Source organism: Salmo salar, chromosome ssa07, assembly GCF_905237065.1.
Source record: "Salmo salar chromosome ssa07, Ssal_v3.1, whole genome shotgun sequence".
In the NCBI taxonomy this organism is placed as follows: domain Eukaryota; kingdom Metazoa; phylum Chordata; class Actinopteri; order Salmoniformes; family Salmonidae; genus Salmo; species Salmo salar.
The window spans coordinates 47,977,174-47,999,007 of NC_059448.1; the positions used below are offsets into that span (position 1 = coordinate 47,977,174).

The 21,834-nt window shown below is 47.4% G+C and overlaps 3 protein-coding genes across 10 annotated transcripts in view; 1 reads left to right on the plus strand and 2 right to left on the minus strand.

Moving 5' to 3' along the window:
- The first annotated feature begins 719 nt into the window (after positions 1–719).
- LOC106609405 (protein LLP homolog) lies at positions 720–2,249 on the plus strand. The gene is made up of 3 exons (XM_014208200.2): positions 720–836; positions 1,312–1,542; positions 1,621–2,249. Exons 2-3 carry the CDS (start codon positions 1,323–1,325, stop codon positions 1,788–1,790), a joined length of 390 nt encoding a protein of 129 aa, XP_014063675.1. The 5' UTR covers positions 720–836; positions 1,312–1,322; the 3' UTR covers positions 1,791–2,249.
- Positions 2,236–10,111, minus strand: hcls1 (hematopoietic cell-specific Lyn substrate 1). Of its 4 annotated transcripts, none has more exons than XM_014208163.2 (15): positions 8,491–10,111; positions 7,543–7,623; positions 7,268–7,341; positions 6,564–6,693; positions 5,137–5,247; positions 4,981–5,035; positions 4,753–4,863; positions 4,538–4,648; positions 4,393–4,448; positions 4,183–4,252; positions 3,915–4,063; positions 3,637–3,846; positions 3,340–3,499; positions 3,179–3,247; positions 2,236–3,002 (listed from the first exon to the last, which is right to left on the minus strand). In XM_014208163.2, the coding sequence occupies exons 2-15, from the start codon at positions 7,621–7,623 to the stop codon at positions 2,869–2,871; spliced, it is 1,521 nt and encodes a 506-aa protein (XP_014063638.1). In that variant the 5' UTR covers positions 8,491–10,111; the 3' UTR covers positions 2,236–2,868.
- LOC106609404 (golgin subfamily B member 1) overlaps positions 8,725–21,834 on the minus strand; it is a 38,707-nt gene continuing 25,597 nt past the window's right edge. For 4 of the 5 annotated variants that reach the window (XM_045722139.1, XM_045722137.1, XM_045722138.1 and 1 more), the window contains 13 exons: positions 21,245–21,314; positions 15,477–20,691; positions 14,938–15,361; positions 14,460–14,693; positions 13,378–14,205; positions 13,053–13,225; positions 12,774–12,933; positions 12,137–12,247; positions 11,635–11,805; positions 11,330–11,430; positions 10,845–10,916; positions 10,451–10,547; positions 8,725–10,306 (listed from right to left, as the gene is read on the minus strand). In XM_045722139.1, the coding sequence (XP_045578095.1) occupies positions 10,166–10,306; positions 10,451–10,547; positions 10,845–10,916; positions 11,330–11,430; positions 11,635–11,805; positions 12,137–12,247; positions 12,774–12,933; positions 13,053–13,225; positions 13,378–14,205; positions 14,460–14,693; positions 14,938–15,361; positions 15,477–20,691; positions 21,245–21,314 (7,797 nt within the window). In that variant the 3' untranslated portion in view covers positions 8,725–10,165. The remainder of the gene's footprint in view (positions 10,307–10,450; positions 10,548–10,844; positions 10,917–11,329; positions 11,431–11,634; positions 11,806–12,136; positions 12,248–12,773; positions 12,934–13,052; positions 13,226–13,377; positions 14,206–14,459; positions 14,694–14,937; positions 15,362–15,476; positions 20,692–21,244; positions 21,315–21,834) is intronic. The other variant, XM_045722140.1, reaches the window with a different exon arrangement.

The following is a 21,834-nucleotide window of genomic DNA, read 5'->3' on the forward strand; positions in this document are numbered from 1 at the left end:
CAATTTATAACATTTTTGACATGCGTTTTTTCTGGATTTTTTTGTTGTTATTCTGTTTCTCACTGTTCAAATAAATCTACCATTAAAATTATAGACTGATCATTTCTTTGTCAGTGGGCAAACGTACAAAATCAGCAGGGGATCAAATACTTTTTTCCGTCACTGCCCTTGGATTTTACACCCCAATCGGTCTCATGGGTTTAGCTTGATGACGTGCAGTCTCAGAAGAAACTGCAGTCTTGCAAATTCTCCATTCGAAATAATACAAAGACATTTCAACCATGCCATGCCAACAATAATGTATTTATCCTGAATGGTTGTAGATCATTCAATTGTTGTGATGGTATAACATATAATTTCTAATTTACTGTACTCACACTTTGCTTTTTGTTTGCCATTTGTTTTTGCAGACAGAGGTTAAAGTGGTTCAACACATTTGTTCTGGAGCAGATGTGAATTTGTGGATAATTGGATGATCATCAATGAGACTTAGTTCGCTTTGGCTTGCAGTATAGAATGAGCTCGCCATCTCCTGGAAGAACTGCGAACTGCACCATAATAGCTGACAATGCGTATCGATAAATTGAGAATAAAGTGCAGAAGACAGACAGTTCGTCAGTTATCCACCACTGATAATGTTTCACACTAAATATGTAGGTTATAGGTTTTCGATTAAATAAATACTAGTTCACAGTATGATAGTAAATGAAGAGGACGTAAATTGTCGCAAATGTGTCCAACATTACGACTGTCTGACATGCTTTACGGTTGTCAAAAATACTAACACGTGTGTGCTGCCTGCTTATCAACTGTACGGAAGATACATCTGCGTCTATGTATGTTAATTAACAGTCTTTTATTATTTACAATACCATCAATAGGAGTAAATTGAGTATACCGAATACTAGTTATTGAAGTACAAAAACATTGAATGGGATAGGCCGATCGATTGTTCTAAAACAATCCGTTTTCTTTAGCAATGTAGCTAGCTATTAGCCACATTAGCCAAAAGCTAGCAAACTTGCCTGTTTATGTTGAGTCTTGCACATTTTAAGGCATTAAAATCATTGACAGTTTAACGACAGTTCATCATGATTAATTATACAACAACCTCGATTTATGATTGAGGGGGATTTGGGCTAGACGTGGCGTGATGGGAGTTGATGGCATGAGTGTTGTTTACATGAGCCAAGAACTCACTCGTATGTATGGCTAGGCTCTGCAGAGACTGTCACTGAACTATAGTTAAAGCCAGCCGGGATGTCTTATGCAAGTGGATCAGTGTTTCCATTATGTAACCCTGTCTTTCAGAAAACCTTAAAATGGCCAAAAGTCTGCGAAGCAAATGGAAGAGGAAGATGCGTGCAGTGAAGAGAGCGAAGAACGCCCCTAAGGAACTGGCTCGGCTGAAGCAAGCCTTAGCCCACGGTGGCACAGGAGAGATCTCCATGAATGACATTCAGGACATAGCTACAGTGGTGTCAGCTGACAAGATAAAAGAGAAGAAAGTGGATGTAGACATGGAGGGAGAGGAAGTAGATGGTGAGATCACACACAGATCAAGCATGTTGTATCGTTTCCGATGTCTGAATTTTGACACCTTTTGTTTTTGCATTGCAGATGGAAAGATGGACATGGACAGCAAGCGCAGTAAGACGACCCAATTGGACGAGCACGGACAGTACCCAACATGGATGAGCCAACGACAGGCCAAGAAACTGAAAGGCAAACGCATGACAAAGAAATCAGGAGGAAAGGCCAACAAAAAAAAGAAGGGCATTGCCTGGTAGCCTGGAGAAAACCAAAGGACTTCTGACTTAGAACCTGTGACACACACATGAGCATTGATACATGATCTTTGTGGACTTGAGTTGCGTGCCTTGTGTTCAAGTTAAATGGTGATATGAGGCAAAGGATCTATATTGTGCAACCCATTGTCTGTAAGCTCATTTTAATGTATGAAAGGAAACAACAGAGTTGTGTGTTGTTGGGCAGTATAATACTGCATTGACATACTTCACTTGAATGAAAGCCATGTTTTCTTATTGCTGTGGTATACAGAAGATGGTAGATTCTTTACATTTTACCCCAATAATGCTACTACCTGTTGTTGGTAGCTCCATTCCTGTTTGATTTGCTCCTCTTCCTGTAGCCTAGCCCATCACAAAGACATTCATTATACATGCAACAAACTGTCCATATAATCTTCTGGCTGTCACGGAGTAAATAAATGTGTTTCTGTACATTAATACATTTTATTGATTACATGCAGTTGATTCTAGAAAGAACCTTTTTAACCTGGTGTTTCAGATATTATGCTTTTCCAAAGTATGACAATGTAATTCAAGTTAAGGATTCCATCAATAGCCAAAATACAATTCTCTGTAGTTAATTGTTTTTAAACAAAACATTCCATAGCTAAATGTCTTACATAATCCTGTTAATTGCAAGTGTATGAGAATATTCTGGAACATTTAGCAATCAGCGTTTATAAGGGGAAGGCCTGCATCCCACCCTGAGCAATATGAAGCACAATGACTATCCGTTATATATCATGACTACTGGCCGGATATGAATCAATTGACTAGAAAACACATGAGGAGAATCCCAATTGTATACTCCTTGCGTCTTCTCCTTACCTCAAAACCCAGTGGATGAGAAAGCCAGAGGTCCCTCCCCTCTGACCTCCTCCAATGGGTATTAAGAAAGTGAGGATCGAGGAGTATGCAATTGAGATGCTCCCATGGCACAATCAAACTATACCTGTCAGATAGGATCAATATGCTGATGTTCCCCCTGTGAAAAGACCCACAGGTCCTATGGGCTCAGGTATATGTCTGTGTGTTGGAGACTGTATAGGCACGCTCACTACATCATTTTCACAAATGTAGCAGGGAAAAGTCCAATGCGTCCATGACACTGTCCCTTCCACCAGCCTTCGTCCACCATCTCTATGTTGGTGATGACATCATCCGGGTTGAAGGAGATCTCATCATCTGCCTCTTCATGTGTGAGAATAACATTAGTTTAGGATTTTGTCTCCGAAAGGGTTTATAGACTTCTGTGTTGAGCAATGTTTAGCATTGATTTCTGTATTAATCCACAATGGAAGAAACAACATCACAGTATGACACAACGATATATCACAACGCAGTCATTGATACAGTAGGCTACCTACCTCCTTGGTAGTCATAAATGGCCACTGCTGTCTGACCGCATGTCAGGTCCTCATAGTCATTATCCACAGCTGTAGAGAGAACACATGGAAGGGTCAGTCTTTGATATGACACAGTAATGGGTTACCCAACCCCTCTACCCCACTGGGTGTGGCACACTGACCTGGATCAGGTTCTGGGAAAGGTACTGGTGCGATATCCTCATACTCTCCCTCATCCTCCTGCTCTGGTTCTGATGGGGTCTGCTCCTGAGGTGGCTCCGCCTCCAGCAGGTCACTTGACCGTGGGGGCAGGCACGGGGGCTGGTCATAGTCTGGCTCCTCCTCCTCCTCTTCCTCCTGAGACCACAGAAAAGGAGTAGGTGTGCATTTCACCAAATCATTTTATAACGTTGCAGTGAAGAAGAAATGGCAGTTTTTATGTCATCAGTGAGTTGCATTGAATGAAATCAGATATTTACCACTGGCTCAGGATCATCTCTTGGTATCTGAGGCAATGCCCTGGCAGTGGGCAGCTGTGGTGGTTGGGGCTTCCTGTTGGCCTCTGGAAAAGGGGGAGGTCTCTGCTCTTCAACAGGTGGAGGTCTCTGCTCTTCAATAGGTGGAGGTCTCTGCTCTTCAACAGGTGGAGGCTGATGCTGCTCTGCTTCCTCCTCCCTGCTGTTCTGTTCCTACAAGAGATACATACCGCTCTGTCAGTGTGTGCATGTTTATTGGAGTAACATTTTTATTGCAGTACCTGTTGTCTGCGTCGTGCCTCCTCCTGCTCTCTCTTCTCTCTAGCTTGTCTCCTGGCTCTCTCCTCCTCCGCTCGCTTTCTGTTCTCCTCGTCTGATGACCGAGCCAAGTTCTCAAAGCGAGCCTTCAGGTTGCCTGCCCCTGCGCTTGCTGCACAGACAGACCAGAAAAGCAAAAATCGTATTTTCCTCTTTGAACTTGAGAACTAAATGTTTAGCAAGCAGAACAACTTTAGCCCTTCTATGAGGAACTATAAAGCGCATACTTACATGCCTCCAATGGTAGTGTCTTCTCATAGGCAGAGGTAGGGGATTCCATGTCTGTGAAGGCCACTGCACTCTATAGAGTGAATGGGGATTGGGGAACCATAATTCCAATCAATGAGTAAACGTCATAACCTGAGTGTGTTTGTACAGGTCAATGTAAAATGCGTCAAGAATTACTGTCATCCTGAGTCTTGAGGATCAAGAAAGACTCACTTTATCCATGCGGTCTGTCTGAATGCCATGGCGTCCCCCAAAGCCCTTGGCATAGTCTGAACGTGGAGATCAAAGGTCAGTTTAATGTGGACATGGTCCTTGACTTTTACAAACACAACTGTGGTTACAACTGTGAGTAACTGACCTTTCTGTGACTCATGCTTCTCTGTCTCGCCCTTGTAGTCGTAACCTAAAGCAGCCTTGTCCACTTTCTCCTTCTCCACCCCAAACTTCCCTCCAAAACCCTTTGAATAGTCTGGTGAGGGAAAGTGAAGGATGAGGTTGTTTCAAATATGAATTATAAATCTAATATGAAACGTTTGTACCTACAAACAGCCCAAAGTACAGTACCACTCTAACCTTTCTGAGACTGGTGCTTCTCTGTCTCTCCCTTGTAGTCATATCCCAAGGCAGCCTTGTCCACTTTCTCCTTCTCCACCCCAAACTTCCCTCCAAAACCCTTTGAATAGTCTGAAAGATAAAAGCAGGGTGAGAGGTATGCCAGGAGTAGCTGGGTAGGATAACAACATGCAGTCGACTTACTTGGAAATCAGAAAGTATGTGTATTAGACTTCCTTAAGCCTGTACCTTTCTGAGATGCATGCTGCTCCACCTCTCCCTTGTATTCAAAACCCATGGCAGACTACAGGAAGAGAGAAGGAATGTTCATCACCAGAACGATCACCCTGTTCATCAAATCCTGTGATATCTTTGTATTTGTCAGTAAGTGTATAGTTTCCTCACCTTATCCACACGGTCTTTCTGCACTCCAAATTTCCCCCCGAATCCTCTCTTTGCATCAGTCTGGGATGAGTGCTGCTCCACCTGTGCCACGTAGCCATGCCCCACTGCCCCCTGGGTAATTACACACACATAATACATCAACACAGGAAACAAGCTTTTGATAAACTGTCCATAAAAGTTGCAATAGGTCAGCACACACAACTGTACTGTCTGACAGCATACGTTTTGGGGTGAGCAGCACTGCACTAGAGGAAGCCTTATGCTTGGTGTGTTATTTGCATTCGACTGAAGACCTTATGAGCGAAATACACTATATATACAAAAGTATGCGGACACCCCTTCAAATTTGTGGATTTGGCTATTTCAGCCACACCTGTTGCTGACCGGTGTATAAAATCAAGCACACAACCATGCAATCTCCATAGACAAATATTGGCAGTAGAATGGCCTTACTGAAGAGCTCAGTGACTTTCAACGTGGCACCATCATAGGATGCCACCTTTGCAACAAGTCAGTCCGTCAAATTTCTGCTCTGCTAGAGCTGCCCCAGTCAACTGTAAGTGCTGTTAAAGTGAGTGTGGAAACTTCTAGGTGCAACAACGTCTCTGCTGCAAAGTGGTAGGCCACAAAAGCTCACCGAACGGGACCGCAGAGTTCCAAACTGCCTATGGAAGCAACATCAGCACAATAACTGTTCATCCGGAGCTTCATAAAATGGGTTTCCATGGCCGAGCAGCCGCACACAAGCCTAAGATCCCCATGCACTATGCCAAGCGTTGGCTGGAGGGGTGTAAAGCTCGCCGCCATTGGACTCTGGAGCAGTGGAAACGCGTTCTCTGGAGTGATGATTCCCGCTTCACCATCTGGCAGTCTGACGGACGAGTCTGAGTTTGGCAGATGCCAGGAGAACGCTACCTTCCCCAATGCATAGTGCCAACTGTAAAGTTTGGTGGAGGTGGAATAATGGTCTGGGGATGTTTTCCCTCTAGCGCCAGTAGAGGGAAATCTTAACACTACAGCATATGAAATTCTAGACGATTCTGTGCTTCCAACTTTGTGGCAACAGTTTGGGGAAGGCCCTTTCCTTTTGGTGTGGAAGAACTTGACTGACCTGCACAGAGTCCTGACTTCAACCCCACCTTTGGGATGAATTGGAACACCGACTGCGAGCTAGGCCTAATCACCCAACATCAGTGCCCGACCTCACTAATGCTCTTTTGGCTGAATGGAAGCAAGTCCCCACAGCAATATTCCAACATCTAGTGGAAAGTCTACCCAGAAGAGTGAAGGCTGTTATAACAGCAAAGGGGGGACCAACCACCTATTAATGCCCATGATTCTGTAAAGAGATGTTCGACGAGCAGGTGTCCACATACTTTTGGTCATGTAGTGTATGAACATCACATGATGACATGTTATAACCTAACCTTGTCCATGCGGTCTTTCTCCACTCCAAACTTCCCTCCGTAACCGTAAGAGGCCTTGGGAGCCTCCGCTCGCTCCTTCTGCTTCCCCACCTCATGCTCCTGGGACACCTTCTGTCTCAGCTCTGATACACTGGGCAGGGATCACACACACGCATGGAAATACATTTTACATTTTTACATTTTAGTCATTTAGCAGACGCTCTTATCCAGAGCGACTTACAGTAGTGAATGCATACATTTCATACATATTTTTTTTTCTTCCCCGTACTGGTCCCCCGTGGGAATCGAACCTACAACGCTGGCGTTGCAAACACCATGCTCTACCAACTGAGCCACACGGGAAATACACACATGCACGCATACACACACACACCAGAACTTTGTTCCATATCTTTATTCCCATTTTACATTATCTGCTGACCACGGGACTACATAGTTACACTAGTCTGTGGCTAACCCTTAGATTTACTCAGTCACCAACCCATATTTGGTAAGACTCACTGCTTGACAGCCTACACACTGTTTTCACTTCCTTTTCCTGTTTCTACAGAGCTAAAGCAACAATACACAGCTGAGCTAACCATCCCCCATAGCTCTCCAACGGCATAATACACCAATCATACTGTGATCTGTCTTTGATGTGTAACTTCTGGTCTGGTCATCTCAGGCTGACCACCCACCCCCAGTTACTGTTCAATGGTTACCTGATGTGTTCTTTTCGACCAGACCCCTCAATGGTCTTGGCCCCCCATCTCTGTTCCTGTTCTGACACATCATTCTGAAACACAGAACCCAAGTCCTTCTCATCACCTAACTGTAGTCTGAAGACCAAGGTGTCGTTGAAAACAGGACTGAGGCGGTTACGCACCAAGCATAAACAAAACATGAATTCCACTGGGAGAAAATATGAATTAGAGAGTGCCTTAGTAAATACACTAGCTCCGTGAGGACCCTCGCTTCCTCCATCCCAGCAGCTAACCTCAAAGTCAGGGTCGGTCTCCCAGTCGTCCCCCTCTGCAACCTTTAAGCTCACGTTGTGTCCCACCACTGACTTCCACATCTAGGAAGAGAAACAAAACAGAAGATTTGTATTGTAAGTCTAAGTATAGTGTAAACACAAGAGGGACGACAGCTCGTTGGTCCCTGGTGTAAAAACAAGTTGAGAAACACTGCTTTAGTGAACACTGCATGTACCTTGTGAACAATCACCTGTACCTGCAAATACAAATAAGCTTCAAGGCATTTAACATTTCCCCTTTGTCAGTGGAAAAACTGACAGCTAACCACAAGTATATAGTCTCATTCTGCTGAGGTCACAAAAACGGAAGTGGAGTTATTTATACAGCACTGAGCTGCAGTGTTCTCATCATAAAATAACACACTATCATCATTAATTAATAGTTTAACAAAACACAAAGTAACCTCATGGAAGTGGTGGGTATCTTACAGCTGGGGACAGCTACCTGATTGTACCACACAAACTGCAGTCAGTTACACATTCAAAGTCTGGTATTTGTGCATATATCACAAGGTTGTACATTTGAGGGACATGCTTTTGGCATTTTGGTTTGGTAACAAGGTAATACAAAAATATTGAATAAAAGAATAACGGTGATAAAAGGAACCATCTGGCTGATATTAAGTCACCTGTTTGATGCGTGATAATGCGTGCATTGTCTGAAAGTGCACTTACTAGTAAAACTAAACATAAGTTGGCTATAATTTACACAGTAACTATTTATATCTTCCAAGTAGGCTAGACCTTCCGTTGATTCAACTTTGAAACAATATAACATAACGGTAGCCGATGAGATCAGTACAGAACTAAACTACAACTTCCTGAAAGACACGTTTAGAAATTCTAATATCACGGTGATAAATACTTCATTCAAACAAATAAACATTATTTCATGGTAATTACACGTACCTTTGCGTTGCCAGACAACTTTCCTTGATGTAATAATGTCACAAATGTATATCTTCACAAGTCTAAACCAGCGAGAGGAGAGAGTCGCGCAAACTGTTGATATAGGAAATAATGCGCGTGGCCGATGATATGCAAGTAGCTACGGACTTGCTACTGTATCAAAGCTGGACACAACTCAAAACGATCATGTTTGTTAATTAGTAAAATCACAGATTCTCATTCCGTAATAAAACATCCATTTGTTTTCCCAATATATTTCATTTAAAAAATAGCCCAAGAGTAACCAACACTGATCATACAGAGATTCGACACTTAAAGGACTAGATTTACTTTGCACCAGTTATTTTCATCAGGTCATAAATCACTTGTCTTTATCCAATATTTGTCTTATCTTTTCACCTGCTTTGTTCTAACTAGTCCCCTTTGAAAATAACTGGTACACATCTAGCCCTATACTTCTCAGTGGGCTGTGCTGAAAAACACGTATCATCATCATGACAATTCAATCTATACAGCACAGTACAAGGTCATTTACAATAGAAGTTAACAGAGGACAAGTGAGTTACAAGATGTGTAGTGGGACAACAGACAACAAGAATACGTTTTTGAGTAGTCATTTTTCCCAGCAGTATTGTGTTCACCATACATTGTAGTAGATTATGCGGTTTGAATGCGTAAGCAATAAATAATGCTAAATTATAGGAATCATAGATTGGATGGACATTATTTGTAGTGTCGCAGAAAAAACACCAACACGATTTCATCTGGAATGGACAACATTACACCAGAATGTCAAATGAATCTGCCATAAAATGAATAGAATAAAACCCTCATCTGTGCACCAATGGCAGAAATTGGGGAATTGATTGGATAACCCACATCCAGTACATACATACCGTACATACGACATACAAATACTACAGGAGTCAAATATGCCAATGACGGTGCTCTCTCTTTAATTAAAGAGAAAATGAAGAGAGGAAAAAATAAGGAAGAAAATAAATAGATCGTTGTGGGAATGTAGTCATAGCAGGTTGTACACGTTTCAGTTGGTGTCCATTGTACGTGAGAACATAGGAGAGTAAGAGAGATGGGAACAGGTCCACAGATCCTAACCCTCACTCCATCCAGACATGAAGTGACCCTTTATTCTCCTCATTTAAAGGCACCTGAACCACCACTAATATAAACTGGCTGAAAAGCTAAACACCGTGTAGATCTACTGTATAGTGTCATTTCATGTTAGTTCCCCGTGTACATTTAAAGCTGCATAATATCCTTGTCCCTTTCTAGAAGTCTAATAAACAACAGTTCTGAGGTAGTGCAATACTGCTTCTCATTTCCTCTACAATAACATTTGACTGATCATGTACGCTAACGGTAACATATTAAATATGGAATCAAATCAATGATGGCAGAGGGTGTTTTTGACTCCCAGTATATTAAAAAAACGATTCACTTTGGTTAATAGGCTAAGACACATCTCCGTTATTTTTGTTGTTGTATCAAAAGTGCATGGTCTGTGTGTGTGTGTGTGTGTGACGAGTCTTCTCCTATTCTACAGTATTGAATGTAACAGTAATATGATATCTGTCTTGGAGAGGGGGTGGGTGGGTCTGTGTCACATGTCCGTTATCTCTCCATCTCTCTCCGTCTCTAAGGGGTAGAGGGGGCCCTAAACGTAACCCCCCAGGCAGAGCAGTAGCAGGACGTGCACGGTGAGCAGGTAGAGGGACACCAGCAGGGGTGTGCGCTGGCGAGAGCAGAAGGTCACACGCAGCATTCTCATCAGGCCTGGCCCGCTGCTGCTCCGAATCTGATGGAGGGGGAGAGAGGGAGAGAGAGAAGTATAGACAGTTACAGGAGGCGGAGGTAGTAGTAGTAATAGACCATTCTTACATGGCAATGGTGAATGGACATTTCATCTTCAGAAATGTATCCTGTGTTGGTCGGTACTTACACGGGTGACAGAGCCTTCTGGTGGCCCAATGAGGACAGCTGTCTCAGAAGCAGAGAACTGCCCTTCATGGGCCGACTGCCATTCACCCTGGTTGATCCTACAGCAGGTGAGCGAGGAGAGAGAGACTGATTAAATACTGTCTGACACACACAGGAAAGTTCCAACACAAACATGCCAAACGATGACTTGAGGCCAATAATCCCGTTATCAACACAGTACCTCTACACATCTCAGAGCAGAGTATCTCTATAGAACCTGACAGTCACAGCAGCGAGCTGACATGCTCATTCCTCATTAGAATCCCACTGTGTCAGTGAGTGTAGAGCTGTAGTGGAAGGCAGAGGATGACCTCTGTCATGTGACAGGTGACACTGAGCTGTGATAAGTCTCTTACAGTTTGAGGCGGTCCTGGGCAGCCATTAGCTGCTCCTCCACAGCCACCCTATACAGCTGCTCCTCATCCAGTCTGACAGACACAAAGAAAGGACACGTTAGCATGTCGGACATGCTTGCGTTATCATGGGCTGGGGCTGTGTGGTGTTGAATGGGTTTGTTGTGTCTGTTCTGTTTGTTATTGTTCCTTTTGTTTGCGTGTGTGTTTTGGTCATTGGTAGAGAGAACGTGTGTGTGTTTTGGTCATTGGTAGAGAGAATGTGTGTGTGTTTTGGTCATTAGTAGAGAGAACGTGTGTGTGTTTTGGTCATTGGTAGAGAGAATGTGTGTGTGTTTTGGTCATTGGTAGAGAGAACGTGTGTGTGTTTTGGTCATTGGTAGAGAGAACGCGTGTGTGTTCTGGTCACTGATAGAGAGAACGTGTGTGTGTGTACTGTATGCGTGTGTGTTTTTAAAGGGGGGTGTCGTGGGGTTGAGAACTGGTACCTGTGCTGAAGTTCTTTAAAATCCACCCTGAGGCTCTCGCTCTCTGAAGGGCCACTGTGCTGCTGAGGAGCTCCGGGGGCACTGTCCACTTCCCCTGTCCTCTGAGGGCCACAAGAAATAGTCAAAATCACTAAACATTGTGGAAATCACTATAGTGCAGTCTTAAATCGTTCCAGAGATGTCAATGTGTACATCTAGTTCCTCTGTGCCATAGTGGACACATTATCTTTAAAAACATGTTCAGCATGTATCAACTAGGGATAGTGAATGAATCAGAGCTGAGTGATATCCAAGGGCGTGCTGACCTTGCGCTTGTCTTCATGCAGTTCCTGGAGCTGCCTCTGGAGGGCAGTGCAGCGGCTCTCGGCCTCGTCCAGCCTCTGGGAACTGCCTTGGAACTGGGAGGAGAGATGGCGGTTCTCCTCAAACACCTGCGAGAGCTGAGGGGAGGGAGGGACAGCAACGGGCTCAGCAGACTGTACACACACACACACAAAACCAAAAGACAGAAGAACGAAGAAGAAGCAGAGAAGAAATTATGAAAGAAAATGGAAAAGGGGCATGCAAGAGAAATGAAATGAAGAGCCAGAGGGGGAGACATATGAAATATGTAATCATGTAATCCATAATCATGAAATGAAGTACCTTTCATTCAACCATGTCATTTAGTACTGTAAGTCAGAGAGGGTGATCAGAGGTAGTTGTGAGATAGCGTAGTAGGAGAACAGAATGATTGTAGGTAGGGTTGCTAAGACATGGACAAGAGGCTATGGGTGACAGGAAGGAGGAACAGTCTGGTATCGCTACCTTGTTACTGAGCTGTGTAATCCGCTGCTCTCGCAGCTGAAGATCATTCAGCGGGCCACTGTCTAATTGAAGGACCCCTACTTTAGATGACAGGTCTGCCTCAAGAGGTGCCTGAGCACAAAAAACAACAAACAAGAATACATAAACAGCCATGGAGAAGAGACAACAGAGGTGAACTATAATGACATCATTTAACCGTCTCTTAACTGCACAAATGTATAATTTAAACCTAGATTTGTAGATAACATTGTCCAGTACAGGCCAAATGTATGCAGCAAGCATAATGCATCTTGCCACAGTCAACACTGCTGTTCTATCATACTATTTATCCAACTGCACGACCAAGACACTATCCACTATGCACTATCCACATTCATCATTTATACTGTATATCCAATTGTGAAGAGATCAGTTTTATTACTATGCATACTACCTTCCAGTAATTAAGTGTTTTATTTTGATTGGTCCAGAAAAAGGTGATTTCACTGCACCGTTTGAACCCGCTGTAAACTGTGTACGTGACAAATACAATTTGATTTGGACATGAACAGCAGTAGATTACGTCTTCCATCTCACTAATCCCTGGTCCAAGTACAGTCGTTATCAGTTGCAGATGTATGGGTGTCCTCCTCCTCACCTGTCTCTGGTGGTGTTCCTCCGGTGGTTTGGGTCTGGTGGCGCGGGCCTCCTCCAACATGGCACTGAGCTGGCGCACCTGCTGGTCACGGTCCGAGAGGGTGGCTAGGGTCTGCTGCTTCAGGACCTCTGCCTGGGCCTGCCAGTCAACCTGCTCCAGCCTACAGAGAGACAGATATACCTATGTAGCCGAGGCATAGACACTCATATACCTCTAAACATGATTAAGAATGTTTGGATTTTAAATAACATAGGGAGCTCTTTATGAAGTATGTCTCACCTGAGAATTTCTAGTTCCTGGTTCTCCCTCTGCCTCAGGTTGTCCAGCTCCCTCATCCTGTCCACCATCTCCTCAGCCCTCCTCCTCTCCTCCTCTAGCTCCTGGCTGAGTCTAGACAGCTCTCCTCCTCCCAGTCGAGTGAGCTCTGAGTGCTGCCGCTGCAGCTGTTCCAACTACAGGACAGGGAGAAACAAAGCTCGTGTTACTGTGGATACTGGTATATGAAAACACTATGCAGGTAAGTTATGACATCACTACCATTGTGGTTGCGTTAGTGCTTTAATGGAATACTTTGTGCAAAATGGAGATAACTCTGGTTGATTACCAGTCTCTCCCTGTCGTTCTGCAGGGCTGACAGGGCGTTCTTCAGTCCCCACGCCTCTGCATTGGATCCTCCATGGCCCGTGGTGGGTGTCTGCTGGCCCCCTGCCCTGCTCATCTCCCCCAGTCTGAGGCTGAGCTCCTGGGCCTGGCTGAGTGCCTGGTCCCTGCTGCCCTGCAGTGACGCCATGGCCTGGCCGAACGCCTGGTTTTGGGCCCGGAGCTGGCCGGCCACCTCCCTCTCCTCCAGCAGCCTCTGCTCCGTGGTCAGCAGGTCTCGGGCCAGCTCGGCCACCCTCTCGGCCGCTGTCTCCGATTCCGTGCGCGTCACCCCTCCCTCCCAACGCAGTTCTTTCAGCTCCTTCTGCCGAGCCTCCTGCACCTCTTTTTCCTTGGCAAGGCTCTCCTCCAGGCTCTCCACCTGGGCCCTGGCAGCCTGCAGCTGCTCCCTCAGCTTCTCTACCTCCGCCCCGGGAGCGTCTCTCACCTGCCTGTTTCCACTATCACCAGCCTGGCTGAGGGTCTCCCTCTCTACCGCCTGAACGAAAGCCTCCCCTCCCTCCAGGCTCTTGATCTTAGCCCCTAGCTCTTCTCTCTCCTTCTCCAGGGTAGCGATGCGCTCCAGCTGGCCGGACAAGAGCTGCTTGTGCTGGGACTCCTTCATGGTGAGGACCTGGGTAAGGTCGTCCCTGTAGCCGTGAAGCTGGGCAGATAGCTTGGCCTTCTCTGCGTGGAGGTCATCCCTCTGGACCAATAGGGAGCGTAGCTCCTCCTTCAGACTGTTATTCTCCGCAGCAGCCTCCTGGATCAGAGCGTCCTTTTCCATCATCACCTGGGACAACAGATCCATCACGTAGAGGGATGGGTTATACAACTGGGGCATGAGGAAGACGTTCTAGAATACTATCACTAATAATATCACTCATATCACTACATAAAGTTTCTGCATGTCGATGACATGCGTGTACATACATAAACATGGACATTTACTACCGGTTTACATTAAGTGTAGGAGAATCCATTCAGAATCTCTTCTTGACCTGCCATTTATGCCTCTGTTCACATGTGTTATCATTGTTCTTTTACCTGCAGATGTTTCTCCTCCAGCTGTTTGTACATGCCAAGTACTCTGTCTCTGTCGTCCTGTAAAGAGCCCATGGCCTTGGTGAAGGCATCCAGCCTGGCTTTGCTGTGGCTGCTCTCCTCTTCTGCCTTCCGCAGCCGGTCCTCCAGACCCCGCAGCTCCTCTCTCCTCTCCTCCAGCTCCTTCTCAGCCTCCTGGGCCCTGGCGTCAGCCTCCCTCCTGGCCTCCTCTGCAGCCTGGGGGGAGCAAGCATGTAAGCAGTCAAGAAGATGCAGGGGAATGGGTTTAAACATTTTCAAGCTTGTAAAACAACTTGATAGCTCAATCAAAACGGTAACATCACAATACATTTGTAGGGAATTTTGACACCCTATTTTGAATAAATGTAGAATTTGACACCCTATGCATTAAAATGAGCAACTATTCATTGTGATGACAAAACATGACATAAAGCAGAGATGAAATAAAAGTGATCCATACCTGGGTCACGGCTTGCTCCTTCTCCCCCAGCAGCTCCACCTCTCTCCTCTCCTTCTCACTCAGCTCTGTCTGCAGGCTCTCTGTCAGGGTCTTGGAGGAGCGCAGGTCTGTCTCCAGTTGTTCCACGCTCAGGCCCAGCCTCCTCCCCTCTGCTTCCCTCTCCTTCAGCTGGGACCTGGCCTCGTTGGTCTCTCCCTGCAGCTTCCCAACTGCCTCTTCCAGGGCCTGGGTTCTGTGGCGGAGCCCCTCCGCCTCGCTCTCCAGGGAGGCCAGCTGGGCGCGAGCGTCAGCCAGGGAGGTCTCGGTCTGGGCTAGGGACTTCTGAAGCTCCCCCCTCTCCTGCTCCAGGGCAGCCTGGTTCTCGCGGAGCCTCTTCTCTTCCTGCTCCCATTTCAGCTGCCACTGCTCGTCTGCTTTCTGCAGTCTGGACAAAAAAATAAGAAAATAAAACACATTACATAACACACTATAGTGTATCACAAACCTGGCAGGAAATTGGGGCAATTTAATTAATTAACTTTTTCAGTAGCCATTTTTACCTGTCCACTGTAAGCTGTAGCTCTTCTCTCTGTGTGGTCTCTTTCTGCAGCTGTTCAGCCAGATCTCTGGACCGGGTCTCTCCCTCCCGCACCTCGGCCTCCTTCCCCTGGAGGGTGCTGTTGAAGCGACTCTCCCACTGCCGGGTCTCATCCAGCACGCGGTCCCTGTCGTCCTGCAGGGAGGACATACAGCGCGAGAAGGCAGCCAGTCGGGCCAGAGACTCATCCAGGCGGGCCTGCATCTGCTGGGCCTGTCTCTCAGTGGTGTCAGCCAGCTCTTTTGCCTCCCGGGTGGCATTCTCCTCTCTCTCCCTCTCCCGGTAAGACTCCTCCAACCTCAGCTCAATCTGCTTCAGCTCGGCTCCCAGCCTGAACCTCACAGAGTCCAGGCTCTGCTCTGCCTCTACTTTCAACTCAGCCTCTCTCTGTAGAGTGGTCTGCTCACAGGCTCTCCTCTCAGCTTGGGCCTGGCTGGCCTCTGTCTGGGCCTCAACCAGTTGGGCTTTGCAGCTAGATAGCTCAGCCTCAGTCTTCTTCAAAGCGTCTGTGACTTTGGTCCTCTCCAGATAGGCTTGCCCAAGCTCTTTGTGGATCTCGTTGCTGCCCAGTTGCAAAGCCTTGCCCTCCCTGGCCATCTCGCTGATCCTTTCCTGGTACTGGATGCAGTCCTTCTGCATCTGGCGCACCTCCAGCTGCTTCTCTCTCAGCAGCTCCTCCAGCTGCTTTGCCCGGCTCTGGCTGCCCTCTTTCACCCTCTGGGCGGACTTCAGCTGCTGCTCCAGCTCCCTCTGCTTCCCTGACTCTGCCTCTGCCTCGGCCCTCTCTCTCTGGGCCTGCCTCTTGTCCTCCTCCAGCCTGGCAGCCCGGTCACTCTCGCTCTCGGCCAGGGCTTCCAGTTCAGCCCGCTCCCTCTCCAGTCCCTCCACCTCCCGCTGCAGCTCCGCAAGGCGCTCCCGGCTGTCTGCCGCATCCTGCTGGTAGCCGGCGATGCTGCCATTCAGCTGGGCCAGCTGGTTCATCAGACGCTCCTCTAGGTCGTCCTTCTCTACCTCCAGGCTGCTGTGGAGCTCCTGGAGTTGGGCTTCCCTTTTAGAGCTCTCCTCCATCAGGCTCTGTTCCTTATCTTTACTCTCCTGAAGGAGCTGCTCCAGAGAGGCTAGTCCAGCCTTGAGTTCAGCCTCACTCTCTTGCCACTGTTTCCTCTCTGAATGTAGGGCTGCCTCCATTTCCCTCCGCTTTCCCTCAATTACGGCCAGTTCACTTTCAGATATGTCCGTCTTCACTGGCTCCCTCTGGGTCTGTTCCTTCTCTTTACTCTCCTGAAGGCGCTGCTCCAGAGAGGCCAGCTCAGCAGTGAGTTCAGCCTCGCGCTCTTGCCTCAGTTCCCTCTCTGACTGTAGGGCTGCCTCCATTTTGATCAATTTCTCATCAATTAGGGCCTGTGTACTTTCAGTTATTTCGGTCTTCCCCGTCTCCTCAAAAGAGGGCATTTCAGGTGCAGCTACCTCAGACTCTATAGCCTGACTATGTGGCTCTATGTCCTGAGGCTGGCTCTTAACTGGCTCTTGGGTAGTTTTAGTCATGACTGTACTAGACTGCTGGGCAACAATAGTTTCCTCCACTACATCAGAGATGGGGGTTTTATCTGGAGCTAATCTGTCCCCTTTCTCTAGCTCTTGGGCTAGTTGCTCCCTCAACTCAACAACTTGCTGTTCTAAGGAGTCCCTCTGTGCCGTAGTGGCATTCAAATCAGCTTTCAGAGTCTCAAACTCTTCTTTGAGTCTTTCAAGTTCTCCTTTGAGTACCTTGTCCTCCCTTCTTATTCCTTTCTTTTCATCCATCTCTCTGAGTCTCTCATTCTCCTCCTCTAAATCCATTATTTTCTGCTGCTTGGTTTTGGCAAACTTCCTCATCTTGTCTTTGACAGTGTCCACCTCTTTCTGGGCCTCTTCTTTCTGCCGTTCAGCCTCCTGCCTGGCTGCCTCGTGGGTCCTGGCTCTAGCAACAAGCTCCTTCCGCTCCTGCCTAGCAGCTTCCAGCACACGTCTCACACGCTCTGCCTCATCACTCACGTTCTCATAGGACTTTAGCAGAGTCTCATACTCATCCTTCATCCCATGCACCTTCTCCTCACATTCTCTGCATGCCCGGGCAGCCTCCTCCTTGGCAGACTCAGCCTCTCTTTTACAGAAGTCTTTCTCTGTCAGCATACCCTCCATGGCCAGCTTGAGGCTCTCGCAGGACCCCCCAAGGCTCTGGTTCTCCACCAAGGTCCGATCGACCTCCTCTATCAGCCTCTCTCTTTCTGCTCTCAGCTTCTCCAGCTCGACTTCTCTAGCCTCCATCTTCTGCTGCAGTTCAGTGATGACTTTCTCAGTGGAGGCCAACTCCTCTTTCTGGCTTTTGTTCTCTTTGAGGGCCTCTTTGCGGGAGATAAGGGCGGCCTTGAGCTTCTGCTGAAGCTGCAGGATCTTGGCCTCGCTGCCCTTCTCTTCCTCTTGCCTCTGGGGGACCTCGGCCTCCAGTCTCTGGCTCTTTTCCTTCTCTGCTCTCAGGCCTTGCTGCAGGGAGGTGATCGACTGGTCCTTCTCATACACTGTCTCTTGCATGGACTGGAGGAGAGTGCTTTGCTCACCCAGCTGCTGACTAAGCTCCATGATCTCATCATTCTTGTTGCTCAGGAACTGCTTGAATTCCTCCACCTCTGTCTGCAGGATGGCAATGGTGGACTCAGCGGAGTCTGAGGCAGCTCCTTTGGCTGCAGCCTCCAACTCTGCTTTCACAGCTTCTGCATAGGTCTGAGCCTGGAGAGACTTCTCCCTCAGAACCTCCAACTCCTCATAGACATGTTCGATCTGGCTCTCCTTCTCTCTCAGAGCCTGCAGCTCTTTGCCCAGCTCTAGAAGCTCACTTTCCCTGAGTGCCAGGCTAGCCTGGCTCTCCTGCAGTTGGCCCTCCAAATCTGTACAAGATGCCTTCTCAGCTTGGACCTCTTCTTTCAGAGCTTGTAATGAGGCCTCAATGTCAGCTGAAAGTACCTGAGCGGGTTCCTCAGCACTGGGAATGGGTTTATCACCTTGTTGTTGTGCTTCATTCTCAGGAGCGGCAAAGTCCACCCAGTCTTCCTGGACCCAATCTCCTGCAGCTGGCTTCTCAATCTTCTCCGCTGCAGCGTTGGTCTCCAGCTCGGCTTGTATTTCTTTCTCTGTGCTCACTGCTTTCTGTGTCTGCTGTTCCTCGAGCTCTCTCAGTCTAGTCAACAGCCCATCTCGTTCACCAACCTGCTCCTCCAAACGCTCCAACAGCCCGTTGTACTCTTCCTTTTGCTGTTTTAGCTGTTCGCGGTGGTGCCTGTCCTTTTCTTTGGCCTTGTGGATGGTGTCTTTGCGAGAGTCCTGGGCCTCCTGGAGTTTCTTTTGCAGTGTTTCGCAATCTGACTCCAGTGAGGCCACCTGGCACTGCAACCCAGTGATTTCAGCTGAGGTGTCAGCCTCTGGAGTCTGCTGAGCTCCCTCACTCAGCCTTCTGTTCATTTCAATTGTCTCTTCCAGAACCTGATCCTGCTGGCTGATTTTCTGTTCCAAAACCTCCATGACCTCTTCTTTGGACCTCAAGGATTGTCTGAATTCTTCGAGAATATTCTCAATTTCCATAACCTCTTGTTTTCTGTCTTTTTCTAAAGCTGGTACACTTGCAGGGGCTTCCTCCGTTGCTTTCCCTACCTGTCCTTTCCTTTGATCTGCCTCTTTCTCAAACTCCGCAACTTTTTTCATCAGCTCTTTACGCTGCACCAGGGCTGCCTGCAACCTCTTTTTAATGGTGGCCACTTGGGTTGTCAGATCCTCTTTGTCCTTTCGCAAACTAGTGAGCTCATCACTATCGTCTACATGACACTCCCCTGTCGCTTTCTCCTTTTCTCCAGCTTTCTCAAGCTCAATTATCTGCTCCTTCAGTTTCTTGATCTCAGTGCTCATCAGGAACTTCTCCTCACCGGTCTGGAGCAGTTTGGCAGACATGCCATTGCTCAGCTCCATCATCTCCTGCTCTTTCTGGGTGATGCGCAGTCGCAGCTCGTTAATCTCTGTGTCCCTCTCAGACAGTACAGCTTTGGCCATGTCCCTAGCCTGGGAGATGTCCAGTAGGCTGGCCTCCATGTCTTGGAGCTTCTGTTCCAGCTCAGAGGAGGTGATCTCCCCTTCTTCCAGCTGGGCGCTCAGCATCCTGGCCTGGCCCTCCTGCTCAGAGAGAGAGCGCTGAGCCTTGTCCAGGTCTGCCTGCAGGGCCTGGATCTGCTGCTCTTTGAAGAAGCCTTCTGTCTGCAGGCTTGCCAGCTGCTCCTCCTGGAGATGCATCTCCATGCTCTGCCTCTCCAAGTCAGAGCCACTGTGCTGGGCCACCGTGTCCATCTCTGACCTGGCTGACTGGAGCTCTTCCTCATATCTCTGGGACTGGGACTCTGCCTCATCCTTGGCAGCTGCCAGGGACCGAATCTCTTCCTCAAGGCCTTGGGTTCTCTCCTGTGACTCTGAGGCAGCCTCTCTCAGTCTCTGGAGCTCAACCATGAGCTCACTGTACCTGTTCTGCAGCTCGTCTGCTAGGGCCTGGGCAAACACCTGTCCAGGGGCAGAGTCAGAGTCAAAGAGGGTCGCCCCCTGCCGGCTGAGGTGCACCTGCACAGTCTCACGGATGATGACTGATGAGGACTCCACCTGGACTGTGGATGTTTCCTGCTCAGAGCTGTTCTCTTCCCAGGATTGCATCTGGAGCTGGCCAAAGCCCTGCAGTATGGGAGGCGACTGCTGACCTTCATCTTGGTTTACAGCCTCTAGGAGGGTCCAGCTGCTGTGGGCCACCTCGGAGTCACTGCTAGTGACCATCTCATCAGAGGAGGCCCCCTTAGATTCTCCGGGAGAGTCAGACTGGGGTTCAATGAGCTCTGGACTGCTCTCGTTATAAGCGGAGACTGACAGGATTGCGCTATCCTCTGCCACCAGGGTGGTGTCCTCCTCTCGTGTGTCTTCTAGGAGGTCTGGCAGCACTGTAGGACTGTCGCAAGGGGCCATGGCAGTGTCCTCACTCTGGTCTAGAATCTGATCAGCGCTTACCTTGAATGCATCATTTGAGCCCTGCTCTTCAGCCAGCACAAGACTCTCTCGCAGGGCAGTCAACTCATGGTCTTTCTCCAATAGCTGCTGCTCCAGAGCCAATATTTGGGCTGGGGAAATCAATAAAGATGAAAATTAATAGCCTGCCTAATTATCTCACAATACATAATTAATTGATCATATCTGAAATGCCAAAACAGATATTTTTCATGTACCCCTTGCAGGAACTTAAAGCTTCCTAACATTCGATCCTACCTCTGCCACCTCTCAGTAGTTCATGACTAGACCTATATATTATAGAGTCCCTTTCAGATTTTTGCTTCTAACTGTTAACAATACAACAATTGAGATGATTATTGACATACTGTCAACATACTGTCAATACTGTTAAAATACTGTCAATACTGTTGACATGTCTACTAAACCACCAGTCTTTCAGGTTTAGTTACAGACTGTGTGAAATGGGTAAGGCCTGTAACCGCATCTGCATCACTATGCTGAACTCTGTTGTCAGCGGGGCCTGTGACAGCACACAGTGTCCAAGCCTATGCAAACACATCAATAGAGGGTGTGTGTGCTGCTGGCAGGATGTATGACTGGTCCTGGTGGTTGGCTTTCAGATTCAGAGAATAAAAACACACATTTTAAAATAGGTCTCCTTACCTTTTTCAGCATCAGTCACTTCTTCCACAGACGGGTCAGTCACACACTGGACCAATGACTCCCTAGCAGCCTAGGAGAGAAAAACAAACGCCTGAGTTATTTCTGAACACACAGAGGGTGTAAACTTTATGACTTAATAATACATCAATCCCATTGAAGTGGGACTACATTCATTAACTCACAAATTAAGTGAGTTAACAGTTTCACAGCTGTAATGTCGTTACACAATAGTTACACTGTAATTATGATGGGCCTGGGTGTGAAGGTCAGCCCAGGGCTACAGTCATAACAGAGGATCAGTGGAGAGGCGATTAGCATTGCCTTGACCCAAACGACAGGAGGACATTCTGCCTCAGCATTATTAAACCCAACCACTGTCTCTGTCCCTCAGGCTGTCCCCTCTGAGATAGATCGTGGCTGACTGACCTGCCCCAGTAGTCAGGGCAGAGACCAGAGAGACTTCCCCACATGAATAAGCATGTGTGACACTCAATGTGCTGACTGGGCAGTCCTCACAGCACAGTGAAATAACAGCACACCAATAGATCATATTGTATCAGACTGCACACACATACAGCACAAATGTCTAC

Bases quoted from the DNA above. Each gene is read 5' to 3' on its own strand.
- hcls1 (XM_045721355.1), bottom strand. From the start codon at position 7,623: ATGTGGAAGTCAGTGGTGGGACACAACGTGAGCTTAAAGGTTGCAGAG. The intron at 4,449-4,537 runs GTCAGTTACTCA...CTCCACGTTCAG, and splicing joins GAAGCATGAGTCACAGAAAG to ACTATGCCAAGGGCTTTGGG. The intron at 3,515-3,636 runs GTAAATATCTGA...CTGTGGTCTCAG, and splicing joins GAGATGATCCTGAGCCAGTG to GAGGAAGAGGAGGAGGAGGA.
- LOC106609405 (XM_014208200.2), top strand. From the start codon at position 1,323: ATGGCCAAAAGTCTGCGAAGCAAATGGAAGAGGAAGATGCGTGCAGTG. The intron at 1,543-1,620 runs GTGAGATCACAC...TTTGCATTGCAG, and splicing joins GGAGGGAGAGGAAGTAGATG to ATGGAAAGATGGACATGGAC.